Source organism: Rhinichthys klamathensis, unplaced genomic scaffold, assembly GCF_029890125.1.
Source record: "Rhinichthys klamathensis goyatoka isolate OS25496 unplaced genomic scaffold, OSU_Roscu_1.1 h1tg000165l_1, whole genome shotgun sequence".
In the NCBI taxonomy this organism is placed as follows: domain Eukaryota; kingdom Metazoa; phylum Chordata; class Actinopteri; order Cypriniformes; family Leuciscidae; genus Rhinichthys; species Rhinichthys klamathensis.
Window position 1 is genome coordinate 2772125 of NW_026606697.1, and position 14788 is coordinate 2786912.

General features: G+C 38.1%; 2 protein-coding genes across 10 annotated transcripts in view; one reads left to right on the plus strand and one right to left on the minus strand.

The window, feature by feature from the left end:
• nav2a (neuron navigator 2a) overlaps positions 1-5136 on the plus strand; it is a 207900-nt gene extending 202764 nt beyond the window's left edge. For all 9 annotated transcript variants that reach the window (XM_056259202.1, XM_056259203.1, XM_056259206.1 and 6 more), the window contains 11 exons: positions 4-166; positions 290-390; positions 473-568; positions 1072-1240; positions 1335-1570; positions 1702-1856; positions 2539-2610; positions 2880-3076; positions 3184-3302; positions 3488-3688; positions 4761-5136. In XM_056259202.1, coding sequence (XP_056115177.1) covers positions 4-166; positions 290-390; positions 473-568; positions 1072-1240; positions 1335-1570; positions 1702-1856; positions 2539-2610; positions 2880-3076; positions 3184-3302; positions 3488-3688; positions 4761-4886 — 1635 coding nt within the window. In that variant the 3' untranslated portion in view covers positions 4887-5136. The remainder of the gene's footprint in view (positions 1-3; positions 167-289; positions 391-472; positions 569-1071; positions 1241-1334; positions 1571-1701; positions 1857-2538; positions 2611-2879; positions 3077-3183; positions 3303-3487; positions 3689-4760) is intronic.
• Positions 5137-11342: 6206 nt separating this feature from the next.
• On the minus strand, positions 11343-14581 carry dbx1a (developing brain homeobox 1a). The gene is made up of 4 exons (XM_056259089.1): positions 14117-14581; positions 13905-14006; positions 12430-12632; positions 11343-12020 (listed from the first exon to the last, which is right to left on the minus strand). Exons 1-4 carry the CDS (start codon positions 14463-14465, stop codon positions 11715-11717), a joined length of 960 nt encoding a protein of 319 aa, XP_056115064.1. The 5' UTR covers positions 14466-14581; the 3' UTR covers positions 11343-11714.
• Between the last annotated feature and the right edge of the window lie 207 nt (positions 14582-14788).

Consider the following 14788-nt stretch of genomic DNA (forward strand, 5'->3'; position numbering starts at 1 on the left):
TAGGTGGAGATCGAGAAGCTAAAGACGGAAAATGATCGTCTTAAGTTGGAAAGCCATGCCAGTGGAAGCAGGGCGTCCTCTCAAGTGTCCGTCTATAACCCAACTCCGACCCCGACGCCTGGCCTGTCTCAACACAGCCTCAATCTCACAGAGTCCACCAGCTTCGGTACAAGAATGTTTTTTTTGTGTGTGAAAATACATATTGTGTTGCTCCCTAAAGGTTGATTTTGTAGCTGTATGTGAGGAAAATCATAAAAGCGCATTACAGATCTAGTCCGTCTTCTTTTAGACATGTTGCTGGATGACTCAGGTGGAGACGGAAGCTCTCGGAAAGAGAGCAGACATGTGAAAATAGTTGTCAGTCTTCAAGAGGACGTCATGTGGAGAGAGGTCAGTTCTCCCGCTTTTTTTTTGCTGGAAGATTTGAAAAAATGCTTTAATGTTTTAATGATGTGTCTTCTGTCTCCCACAGGACAGCAGGAATCGAGATTTCCTGATCGGCTGCATTGGTGTCAGTGGAAAAACCAAGTGGGACGTTCTTGATGGAGTTGTACGGCGCTTGTTTAAGGTAAAGTAATGCACATACATCACTGTAATCATTTGTTGATGGTGAGTGGTTTACATTCAGAAACATTAGACTGATTGTGGTATATTGAAATACATGTATGAACAGTAGGTGTCGCTAATATACCAGTTGCAGAAGGCACAGAGATGACATGAAGAAGTGTATGCTGAAAAGTGTGTAGATCCGACTACTTGAGCTCTCTCTGAAGTTCGTTACTGTCAAATATACAACACAGATTCATTAAACTATTTTTATGAATTTTTTGTTTTATGAATAATTTTTTTTGAGTATGGGTACTTATGTTGTGAAGTCTCTTTTTTCTTCAGAAATGCTTTTTCATTGAGGTTTTTAACATGAAGTGGTTTGCAAAAAGTGCTCTAGTTTAATTTGAGAAAGATGTGGAATCAACATACAGTATTATCCAACAACACTGTATAACAGTGTATTACACGCCATCCAGGTATTGGGTAAGCGTTGGGTTTGATTATGTGATTGTCTCTCTGTAGGAGTACATCAGGCATGTTGATCCGGTCAGTCATCTGGGTCTGGGTTCAGACAGTGTTGAGGGCTATCGTATTGGAGATGTGATCCGCTCCAGCGGGACAGACACACCTGAACTCCTGCCGTGTGGATACCTCGTGGGAGAGAATGACACGATCAACGTCTCGCTGAAAGGTTCACGGTTTTATTTGTTATCGCAATGTGTTATAGTTGTTCCAAATTTCTGTTGTTGTTAACATTGTGCCTGTGCGTGTTTCTCTCAAATCAGGTGTGAACTCCCAGTCCCAGGATTCTCTGGTCTTCGAGACGTTGATTCCCAAGCCCATGCTCCAGCGCTACGTGTCTTTGCTCCAGGAACATCGCAGGATCATCCTTTCAGGCCCCAGTGGCACTGGAAAATCCTACCTGGCCCACAGACTGGCGGAGCATCTGGCACTGCGAGAGGGAAAACTGCCCAATGAGAGCAGCATCGTCACCTTCAATGTCGACCACAAATCCAGCAAAGTGAGTTGTTTTTTTTCTTTTCTTTAAATCAAAAATGCTGGTGTGTGAGCCATGTTGTTTGAATCAGCTCTCTCTAGTTTCTAAAAGAGCAAGGCAACTAAAAAGTAAAGATGTATACATGTATTTACTAGGAGTTGCGTCAGTACTTGGCAAATATAGTGGATCAGTGCAGTGCTGACGGGCCGGAGACTGAAGCCCCTCTTGTGCTCATCCTGGATAACCTTCATCACGTCAGCTCACTGGGAGAGATGTTCAACGGCTTGCTGAACTGCAAATACCAGCGCTGGTCAGTCTGCCTCTCATGCTTTTTATTTATTTAATACATTCATGTCCGTAGTTTTTAATCCTGAAAGAAATGAATACTTTTGTTCAGTAGGGACACCTTAAAGTGATCTAAAGTGGAAGACATTTATAATGTTACAAAAGATGTGCTGTTCTTTTGATATTCCTACTAAAAAAAATATGTTTCCCCAAAAATATTAAGCAGCACAACTGTTAATAATTGATAATAAATCTGAAATGTTTCTTGAGCAGCAAATCAGCATATGAAAATGATTTCTGAAGGATCATGTGACACTGAAGACTGGAGTAATGATGCTGAAAAATCAGCTTTGCATCACAGGAATAAATTACAGTTTAAAATATATTCAAATAGAAAACAGTTATTTTAAATAGTAATAATATTTCACAATATGTCTGTTTTTACTATATTTTTAGCTGATAAATGTAGCCTTGATAAACAATAGTCTTTCAAAATCATAAAGAAATTCGTACCATCCCCAAACTTTTGAACAATAGTGTGTATTTATATAATTGGTATTAATAAAAATATCATGTGTTTATGTACACACTATACAATATTCAGTGTACACAATATATGACAGTCAGTGTAACAAAAAAACATACACACGAACACAACAACAAGTGAGTGTACAATTAAAGGTTTTATTTTGTCTCTGTGTTTGCAGCCCGTATATAATCGGCACGATGAGTCAGGCGACATCTTCTGCTCCAAACCTGCAGCTTCATCATAACTTCAGGTACAAAACTGCTCTCTATGTTGTTCTTCAATTAGCACTAAAAATGATACCTTGGCCTTAATGGGGAAACTGCAATGGAATGACCTCTAGGTGGCGCCATTGCACTATTGTTGAAAGCAGTGATGAGAAGTCCTTTTCATTAACAGCTAAATGAACAGTAGAATAGATAGAAAGATAGATATTATTTTTTTATTGATTATAACTTTTTAATTAACATCTTCTAAGGCAGTGATGATGTTGACGTGAGCATCATGTGTTTTCCGTTACAGATGGGTGCTGTGTGCTAATCACATGGAGCCGGTGAAAGGTTTCCTGGGCCGGTTTCTGAGGAGGAAGCTGATCGAGACTGAGATCGGCAGCCGAACACGGACCCTGGAGCTGGTGAAGATCATCGACTGGATCCCTCAAGTCTGGCACCACCTCAACCGCTTCCTGGAGGCTCACAGCTCCTCTGATGTGACCATTGGTACGGAGATAAACCACCATACTAAAACCCAATGTTAACAGACGTTCTCAGTGTTACTAATTTGCTCCACAAGGGTTGAATTTGAGTGTCACGTGTCTTCGTTCCAGGTCCACGTTTGTTCCTGTCGTGTCCGATGGATGTGGACGGTTCTCGTGTTTGGTTCACTGACCTGTGGAACTACTCCATCATCCCCTACATGCTGGAGGCCGTGAGAGAAGGCTTACAGGTAACATCCGCCCTCGTTTATAGTAAAATCCACCTTTTCCGACACTAATATGTTTTAATAAATGTAACTGTGAAAGTCACCTCACACAACATTACAAGTCCATTATCCAAACCCATAGTTCTTTCTTCCTTCTGTGTATAGACACAAAGCGTTTATTCAGTCTCTGTTTGTTTGCATTTGTTTAGCTGTATGGTCGCAGGGCGGCATGGGAGGATCCTGCGCTGTGGGTTCTGGAAACTTTTCCCTGGGCAGCTTCTCATCAGCATCCTGATTGGCCAGCTTTGTTGCAGCTCCGCCCAGAGGATGTGGGCTTTGATGGATACTCCGCCTCCAGAGAGGGCCTTAACAAACAGAGCACTCAGAGCGACAGCGACGCCGACCCACTGGTGAGTAACACCAACAGGAGTGAACCCATAAACTCTTACTGGTCTCAAACGGTTTTATGTTTACATATACAAATACAAATATACTATTTTCTGCAGTAGTGTATTACTAAAAATGTTGGGGACATTATAAAGCAGAAAAATGGTCTTGGAAGGATTGCTCAAGAAAATCAATGATTGAACATCATTTATGAACTTAATAATGTGTGTAAATTCTCATAAGATGAATCGGTGGTCTACATAAGGGTGGGACCATGTTGAGATCACGTGTCCTGCCGAATACAACATATTCATTAATTTTTACTGAGGTGAATTAATAATAAAAATAAATTAATCATGGGCAGCAAATATGTCAGCAAATAGAGTATGCCACTTATTGTAGTATTATTCATGTATGTATTATTATATATTATGAATTATTATTAAGTATTTTTCTTTATATTTTAATTATATTATTATTTAATTTAATGATATAGTTTTTTCTTTATATTTTAATTATATTATTATTTAATTTAATGATATATTTTCAAGTTTTTATTAATTTTGCTAAGTGCTTTTGTCATCTTCATTCGTGTTTTTTCCTCAATATTTCTATTTAGCTTTAATTTATTTGTATTTGTTTTAGATAGTAATTGTAGTACTAGTAATCATCTGATATTTATATTTTATTTTATTTAAGTTTTACTTTTTTTCCACTTAATTTAAATGAACAAAAATGATTTTTTTAAAGTTTCAATTAACAATAGCACTGATGTCACTATAATTGGTCACTTCTGCGTTATTATACCAGAAGGTGTCAGTATGTCAGTCAGTGACACCACATTATTTATGACAGTTTTTTTATATATATGTTGACATTGACATTTGGCAGTGTAACCTACAAAAACTGGTAAAGCACAAAGTTTATATATATATATATACAAAAAAAAAAAATTTAACGGAAAATAGTCTTATATTTTAGATTTAGTCATTTCTTTACTTGAAATACAACACCATACATAATATCTCATAATTCTCCTCAAACACACATTATGACATCTGGGCTGACTGTTATTTGTGTGTATCGTGTGAACAGATGAACATGCTCCTGCGTCTGAAAGAGGCGGCCGGCTGCTCCAACCCGCAGAGTTACGACAGCGACTCCAACAGCAACAGTCATCATGATGATATCCTGGACTCTTCCCTGGAGTCCACACTCTGATCCAGCCTTGAAATCAAGTCTACATGAAATCACAACGGGTGCTGGTAACCCAAATAAAGACGCGAATATATAAAAAGATATATATATAAAGAAATATATAAACGGCAAAACTCAACGGCACTCTAAGCTGCCTCTTGAGAACCACTTAAATTTTACATCGGCAAAATCATCAGAAGAAAGTGCTTTGTCCCAATTTTTACCTCAAAAGTGAAAGAGCGGTCACGTGAGCGAAATTATGCGAATTGTCAATAGTGTAAAATTGCCCATTGCTAAATCTTTCGCCCTCACACGAAATTACAGACTGCGTGGATCCCTATTGAAAGAGTGGAATCCGCCGAACATGTGTAAATGTGACCGCACCTTAACAGTTGGAGAAACTTTGGCGCACATGCAATGCTCGTTTGATTTACTGCCCTCTACTGGTGAGATGGAGGAGTTACATCTTAAGACCACCACCTTCATCGACTTTCCCTCTATTGATGGATTTGCTCATGACTTTACAAAACCAGCTTGATCGGATGCTGACCATCGCTTCATGTTTAACGGGATAAAGATATGGATGAAATAGCATGGTGCTACACTTTTGAGTTTAGACTTATTTATTGTGACGATTGTGGGAAAAAAACCCTCATTTATCGTCTGGGACGTGCGTTTGTTTGCCCTTCCGCATAATGTCTTTTTTTAAAGCACCTGCTGACCGCATGATCCAGTGTTGTACTGTAGCACAAAGCCTATCTATCTGGGGTTTTTTTTACACTCGATCGCTCTCTGTTTTTGGTGCTGAATGGAATCCGGTGCCTTACTCCATTTTGTAAAGAAAACGGCACTATGTTTTATACTTGGGAAAAATGCTGATTTGATTACGTTTCGTAATTGAGCTACAGGGCTCCGCGCTACTCTTTGAGTTGGCCTATAATAAACAGCCTCATAGTCATCATATCATATCAGAGGTTTGGAGAAGAGGAAGTGGATAAAGGGAGCCTCCATCTGTTTTGAAATTGTGTACTTGTTCAGCTACACAGGCGCAGTTAAAAGGGACGTTTTACAATTTCAAACATTGCATATGAGACAAATGATGCATCGTTGCCTTTATATACGTGAAATGCATATAATCTCTACTGGCGAAGTGCATCTCGAGTGGTTTAGCTGTAAGGCTTTGCTTGGTGCTTAAAGACCTTCTCAAAAACATCTTGGCAAAAGCACCGTGTGCTGCAGGAGAGATCGTTCATTATTTGGTGTTATGAGTATTACCTCATTGACCATTTTGGCCTTTATTATGTACATATCTTGCATTCAATGTGAAAGAGTAACAAGGTCCACATAGACATTGGATTCGTAATATACTGTATTTGCTGCTTCGTAATGCAAGGACGCTTCTGGAGGGTTTGTACATAACATTTTTATCTTTGATTCTCTATAAAGGAACATTATTTGGATGGATAGTAAGTTTCCTTGCATGGGAAAGCATTATATATGGGGCTATTTCAGTGTTTTCACCTTCTTTACGTTGTCTAATGCTGTTCGAATGGCACTACAGGGTTTTAGTTACAGCATTGCTTCCATTTCACTCCAGTGTATGATTCCTGTAAGTCATCGATCCTATGCAACATCATCGTGGATTTAAAACGGAAGCCAAATATCCAAGCTCTGTAATGCTGTCAGCACTGCCAATACATTGTGTGTACACTGTGTATATAATTTGTGAATAATTTTAGGATATGTGCCTAATATTCTTTGATGGATTAAGATGATGATGATGAAGTCATTTTAAGCACAAATGTTGTATGTGATTGTTGTAACTGAAATGGGAGGGCTATAATCGAATGGAACTCGTGTCACTGAATGTGTACTTTGCTGAAACCTTGTTTCTTGCTGTAATATATCAATGTAAATATTTGCAGGCTGCATTTTGCTGAATAATCTTTTTCTAGCCATTTATAACAGCGCTTGGAAATAAGGAATATTTTGTGTAAAGTGTCTTTTTCATCTTACCGGTCGTCTAGGTTCCCACGGATGATCTGTGAAACGCAGGACGACCCACAAAGATTTACTGATCCCATTACCAGTTTTAAATTATTTCTAATTCAATAAACCTAATAATTATTTATTGTTTATTAGTTTTATGATGTCTACATTGCTTCACGCAAAGCACATTGATGAAAAATAAATTATACAAGAAATAAATTCATTTCATTTTGATATCAACTTGTTATCTCATTAACAAAAAATAAGAGTAATACAACAAATGCAATAATTTAACAGTTTAAAAACTACACAGTCCCATTTCTTCATGCCGTCATCTTGTTGGCAAACCCTGGAGGATGATTTGCCATGAGTTCACTGGAATTAAAAAAATATATGAATTTATGATTACATTAAGAGATTAATATAACTGTTAGGGATCTTTTACCTTTTGGTTTTGAGTGGCTAACATGCCGCTGAATACAGTGGTCGTCTGAAACATCAAGAACTTGCTCTTATATTTCTACATTCAAATTCATTCCATGCTAATTCTCTTCCCAGTTTTTGGATGACAAACTGACCAGCTCTATTTATTCCAAATGATTATTCAAGTAATCTCAGGCATTGTTCCAATGTTCACCACCTGTATCACTGAGAACATATTATTTTGAACTTATATATTGTTGAAGTAAACATATAGGTGATGGATTTGCAATCCTGAAGCAGTCTCTATAATTGATCAGTTAAGATGGGTCTAAATAATTAATGTCCTGTTTTAATTATCCCCTGTTCAAAAATTAAACAAAAAAAGTTATCCCGTGTGTATTTCAATGATTAAATGTGTAAATTATTGAAAACACTGCATGGGGAACATAGATGGCGCTGTCATCTAGTAGCTGTTACTTTAGACTAGTTTGATGCTGTCAAGAAACGCCAACACTCACACACACACACACACCAAATTTCCTGTTTTGTGTTCACTCCATTGGTGTTTGTTGGGTAAGTATGAACATAACGTGTTTCCCAATCCATCGCTAGTAGTTACAAATCGCATATTGAAAAGATGCAGATTCACCCATTCGGAAGCGATAGCTCGAGGTTCTTCAGAGACGGCGAAGAAGAGTTTGGAGGACTTTATTGATTTCGACTGTTACAATTGATCCGTTATGTTTAATAATCTTAAATGTGTTATGTATTAAAGTATTTTAGTCATCTAAGGGGCCATTTACACAGAACGCGGGTTTTTTTGTTGCGAGGCTGTGTAATGAACACTGTAGGCAGCCTACACAAAGTGACAAGACTTTAGTTTGCAGATTTATTATTTTAGTAAACACAACAACCCATTTTTTTTTTGTCCAGAGTATCATATTTTCACACCACATGATTTATAGAGAATTATGGCATTGACACACATTCATCACGTAAACCCTAAAATAATACATGTTTTAATCATAGACTGTAAAAAGTAGGCTACATACAATAAAATGAACATTGAGTTTGAATCATTTTACATATTCATATGTAGGCCTATTATTAAATTTAAGGATGGGTGTGAAACCTGCAAAGGTCATAATATTTGCATATTTTTTAGATGCATCAAAATGTTTAGTAGGCCTACCATTTGTTTTACAGAGCATCTTTCATTCTGCCTTTTGTTAAGATTACAATTAAACAACACAGACGATTGTACATAAATTACTTGAAAGAGTTTACATGAGCATTGAGATCATTCTTATAAATAAATTAAAGAAAAACAGAAAAAGATGCACCGTCTCAGATAGGCTAGATTTAATTTCCTTGTCATGTTTTAATTTCAAGATGGTGAATACACACCTAAAAAGAAACTGAGAGTAGCCTACTAGAAAATCCCAACACAAGTGAAACAGATAGTTTGGTGAAACGTTTAGTGTTTTATATTTACAATACATTGCCATCTACATCTTATATAAGGGTCTAGAAAGCAGGTTAATGTACTGTATACAGTATACAGATATATCTCATAATCATTTTCTTTGTTTTGCATATTTAGCAATTCCACACCATGGATATTGATCAGTTCGTTTTCTTTCCAGACCATTTTCTCCTAGAAAAAACTGGCAAAGACTTCTGCGCATGTCAAAATCTATGAAGTTATACTAAATATCCTCTTTTTTTTAAGTGTATTTTTCCAAATGGATTCATCAACAAACATAAGGTAATTCTGATGAGCCCGGTTAAAAAAAAAAAAAAAACCTTTCAGTCAAATTAAAAAAATTAAAATACAGCTTTTTTCCCTTGTCATTCACATTTCCCCCATATTCTCCCAAAGGAGGCCAACAAATGGGACCAAATATGCCTAACCCATTCCTGTGGGCCTGAAGAAATAAAAAAATATATATCTTTGATAAACTGCCAGTAATCAAATCTTATTATCTCTTCCTCTTTAATACCATGAGGAACTCTTTCACAGGTTGGCCTTGCTCTGTATGTTAAGGTGAAGTCTCTGTGTGTGGTTTCATGTTCTTCTCTTGACCGCTCATCACTAAAACATCTGTTTAAACGGGTTCTGTTGAAGGATATAAGTTGTCCTCAGAGAAAGTCTGTCCCTCAGAATAATCTTTCAGTTCTGGGAAGTCATTAACCGTATCCCTTGGTTTGTTCAAAAACCAATTGTATGTTTTAAATGTAGGATGAGTTTTTCCTTTTTCCTCTAGAGTATAGGCATCTCATCATAAAGTAGGCTATATTGTTAGTGCCTCTTGATCTGTCATTTGTTCCATTTTGGTAGTTTAAATTGCGTTGAAAATGAGACCCGTAGAGTTGAGACACAATGAAATATGGGAGAACATGAGGTTTGCCATCTCTCTGCTCCAGCAATATGCAGAAGTCCCCTGGAATTCCCCTGGCTCTGAAATCACCATCAACTTCATAAAAAATACCCCTGATTGTAACAGCCTTTTTTAACTGCATAATATTCCTTCCTGCTGTGTTTACATTGTGCACAAAACATGTACCTACACTAACAGTTTTGCCCTATTCTCTCCCACACTGGAATTATGTAATTGTCACTCCTGTTTCTAAAATCTTCTTCTTTTATTATATTGTAAGCCCAGAGGCAATCAACTTAACAGTGTGGTTTGGCAAACAGGAAGTGGATAAGGCCAGGGATTGGCAGAAAAAAAATATGCAAATTATGAAAATGTGTATAAGCCTACTGTTGAACCATGTTTAAAAATATATACCTATAGGCATTTACCTACAAAAAAAAGTCCAGTGTAGTTTAAAAAATGTGGATGTATCTCTCAGGCAAAACTGCGGATAAAATTAGATAATGAAATCGGAAGCTTACTATTTTAAGACAAAAAGTTCCATTCGTGTATTTAGTTGTTCTGTCGTCGTGTCAGTGACGTTTAGGCCGACCCGGAAGACTAATTCGCCACGCTTCCCTCCCTCGAGCTCGGGGATATTGTAAATAATAGTGTTAAATGTATGGGGACAATAAGGTCAGTGGTTTGAATTCATTCACGTTTTGTTATTCTAGCCTACTTAAATGACCATACCCCAGGCTCAAACGTTAATTCTCGAAGAAACACAAGTTTTGTTCTATGCAACATAGCGTGCGTCCCCATTTAACCCATGTTTTGTTGTAGGCCTTGTCATTACCTAAACAGATTAAATATTAGATAAATATTTCTTCAGTGATGGGCCTATATGGTCAGTAGTTTTTCAGTAGCGAGCTACATTTCGCAACAAGTAGCGGTAGAGATAAAATACTTAGTTACCGTGTTTATGTCACAAATGTAGCTATTGTAAGCAGTTTTGAAGCACTGTGAACAAGCAATAAAAAGTCTGCAAAGTGCGATTCGTTTTAGTGAATCGGTTCGTTTGGAAGGAACTGATTCGGATCTCTGTGCACGAGTCCTCGCGCGTCTTTTACCGAATTAGCCTATTTAAGTTAATTTAGGCCTAGTTCATTGGTTTTATTTCGTTTCGGTTCTATTCTATTTGGGGGTTAATGCAGTGATCTTATAGAGAACATTTATGGACAGTGATTTAATGTGTTTTGTCTGTTTGATACTGACATTTATCATTTAGATTTATTCATTCAAAAAAAATTTTTTTTTGAATGAGTCATTCAAAAATTGATAAAAAATAATTTAAACCAGAGAAATATCGTCTATGGCTAGTATTTGTATTAAAGTCCCTTTTGATTGTGCTTGTGGTCAAATTGAGGCCGCTAGCTTATCCAGGTCAGGATATTCAAAACGAAGACTTTATGAAAAAAAGATAAAAGAGGATAAAAAAAAAAAGAAATTACAGGAGCAATTTTGTTGACTACAAGACTGTGAAAAGATGTGAAAAGATATTCAAAGATCGCATTTAAAACAAATATTAAATATTGAAGTGGGGCCTGTTGCGCTTAGGCCTATATCTCGTATTATTCCATGTTCATTTTTTTTCCTTTTGTAAATTATTCATAATTATTTTGTAATCAACCACCCCAAAAAAGAGATGAAATTTACAATTTATTTGCAAACCATACAAAACATTTTCAACATATACATATGCATACAATGTGGCACAAAGAGATAAATTCGTATAAATTATACATACGTCTACAACTTTAATAAAGAATCTAAAACTCAAAATTCTTGGTATAAAATATCCATACAAAAATATTTGTACAAAACACTGTACAGTTCCCCCCAAAAAAGCTGTGCGACACAGCAAAATCATTTTGCGAAGAATTTCCAAATAAGTAAATATATAGTGATGTGGAAAATATTTGCTACAAACAAAAGTGAAATTATACGCCAATAAAACCACAGCATGGTTATTGCGTAAACTTGTGCTTGAATACAGACATTATACAGCCGATAAAGCTGCTTATGACACTGTTATTTCATCATCTGATTCAGAGAAGTCCGAGTGTTTGAATGAAATGCTGGAATCAGTGCTGTTTGAAAGTTCACGTCTCGGGGAAAGGCAGAAATGTGATGCGCGAGGAATGTCTCCGCACGCGTCCTCTTCATCTTCTTCATCCTCAGACGACTTTTTTCCCACGTCGCTGAGATCTGGGTGAGGATTGGTTTTGGTCGGCAGGGTTTGTTCTCGGCAACCTCCTGAAGACAGCAGCTCCCTCTCCTTGGAGTTTCTCCATTTCATTCTGCGGTTCTGGAACCAAATTTTGACCTGTTTGAAGAGAGATTGAATCGTTAACAATTGAAGTCAACAGAGAAGTTGAAATAATAAATGTATAGAATGTGTATAAATATTTTTTAGTGCTGTCAAATCGATTAATCGCGACTAACATAAAAGTTTGTGTAGCCTATATAATGCATGTGTGTGTGTAAATATATAGCCTATATACATATGTGTGTGTGTGTGTGTGTGTGTACAGGCCTATGAGAGAGCGAGAAATATATAATATAAATATAATAGTAGGCCTATAGCTATACACACATAGCCTATATTATGTAAAAAAAAAAACTTGTATGTTAGATGCAATTAATCGATTTGACATCTTGTTTAAACATATATTATGCAAATCATATTCTATTTTTAATTTAAATTATTAGATATTTCCCGCCCTTATATTCACCTGTGAATCTTTAAGGCCGAGTTTCGATGCGAGTTTTTTCCTGTCTGGCTTGCTGATATATTTCTGCTTTTGGAACATTTTCTCCAGAGCTTTGCGCTGCACATCAGAAAACACAGCCCGGCGGAGCATCCCTCTTCTGGGCTTCCCTCTCGCAGCAAGAGGCCAGGAAAAGGTTCCAGGGATGGGGACAACCGACGAGGGAGCTGTAACAAGAGACAAGTGCATAAGGTAAATAACGCATTCATGGACACATTCACCAGATTTCAAATAGTGTTATTTTGTTTTCGCCCATGAGGCTAAAAGTTAACTTTGCGTTACTAAGGGCATTTGGGTGTTGCTTTTCCCAGGGACAATCTGAAGTGCTGAATGATCAGGGAGAAAGAAATCTTTTCTTTATCATCATCTTTATTTAGAATTTATTCTCTTGAAATGTCTCTCCCTGTTTTGAGTGAAATGGCACGAGGTGACTAATTAGCACATGGGCCGGATCCACGCTGCATTGGTATGGTAAAAAGGCAGAGTATCCTTTTCTACGAGCCCCCCGGTGAAGGACAGAGGAGTTAATATACCGTGAACGGTAATTGTGTAGTAATGAACTGGCAGAGAAAAGACTCCGGACAGACGGCTAAGGCCATATATTATTGCCACAAAAGCAGATTTACACTTTCAAACTGAACGCAACTGCATGGCGGAATACTGATGACCGGGGACCACGTTTTTTGCCCTCAAATAATTTTCGTTAAATGAACACGAAAAGCAATTGAGAGCGCTCAAGTTGTTTTGTTAAGGTATTCAGCGCGCGCAGTGAAAAGAGTCGTGCTCTATTATCATGTGGCGTCTATAAAAGAATAGACTTTAAATATTTACTGCCTCAAAAGAGCATTTAAAGCTCGTATTTTAAGGAGCCCGTATATTTAGAGACCACTTCCAAGCCGAAGTGTGACTCGCGCGCAATGAGCTGAGGCTGATGTTTGGCATCTTTAACTAGCCTGCATTTTCAACGGGTTTTGTCGGCGATTTTGACGATTTTTCCTGATTTCTCGCTCTCCATTCTACACGCACAGCTCTTGATATTGTTCTTTTGCAACTCTTTACACAAACACCAATCACACTCTATGTGGTCTTGTGAGAATATTGAAACCGCTCAATGTCTCCTAATGGGCAAATTAGTCCATGACTGGTGAACGCCCCTCTGTCGCTGGTTAAAAGTCTATCTTTGGCGGGTTTGTGGGTGGTTTGCCCCGGAGGGAGATGACCAGATTGGTCATGGTGCTGACGGCATTGTTGGCAGTCAGCAGGCCGAAATGTTCCCTCACACTGTGGGAAAGACTCGAGCCAATAGCGGAGAACTTAAAGATGAGAAGAACCTCACGTTGCAGTCGATTACCTAACTCTTTTGCATCTCTCTAGTACAGTGTTGACTGAATGCAAACCTCTTAAGTGGACTGTACAAGCATTTAAATCTGAATACTCACCGGGGAAGTATGAGGAACGGACAAAAGGGCAGAATGAACCATCAAAATAAGGCACAGGGAATCCTTTGGGATGCATGCCGTGAATGGAGAGGGGAGATGTGGCTAAAATAGAGAATCAAAAAGAAGTTAGTGCTGTTTTTTTTTTTTTTTTTTTTTTTTTTACTTTTATTTGTCATTATCAGTGGAGGTGATGGGTCTATTTAAACACTCACCTTTCTTTGGTGACGGTGCCAGGATGGCACTCACCCCAAACTTCAGGTAGGTTGGATCCTTGCTAGAAACTGGCGTTTTTGGGGAGCAAGATCCACGTTTCTCCGTGATACTGGGGCTGACTCTGTCCAAAAGCCTGGAGGTATCCGGGATGGAGAGAGGTGTAGAAGAAGGAGGAGAGGCGCATGGCGAGCGCGCGTCTTGGTGCAGGTAAGCGCTGGGTCTGTGGATGCGCAGCAGGTCCTCCACTAGAAAGCTCGGGTGAGCTGGGAAAGGTGAATGCAACGGTGCTGCTGGACGCATAAATGCTGAATATATTGCAGAAGGTGCAATAACACTAGGGATCATCATTGTCCCGGCTATTAGCGAAAATAAGACGGTACGGTTACTCCTGTTAGTATTAGATAAGTCTCTTCTGCCAAGCTCTGGACTGAACGAAAGGCGATTTGCTTCTGGAGGTCTCCGCTTGGGAAGGGGCACTTTATATGTAGGCCCCTGTAAGGGTCCTTTGAGGACTGACAGCCACAACAATGAGACTCAATAAAGTCCTCCGCTTGAGTCCCATTGAATGAAGCCTCGGAGGTGCCTGATTGGTCCGATAGAGCAATTTATGATTGGATTAGACTTCATAAGATTTGAATGGCCAGGGCATGCCGCTTAACAAAGAAGATGTG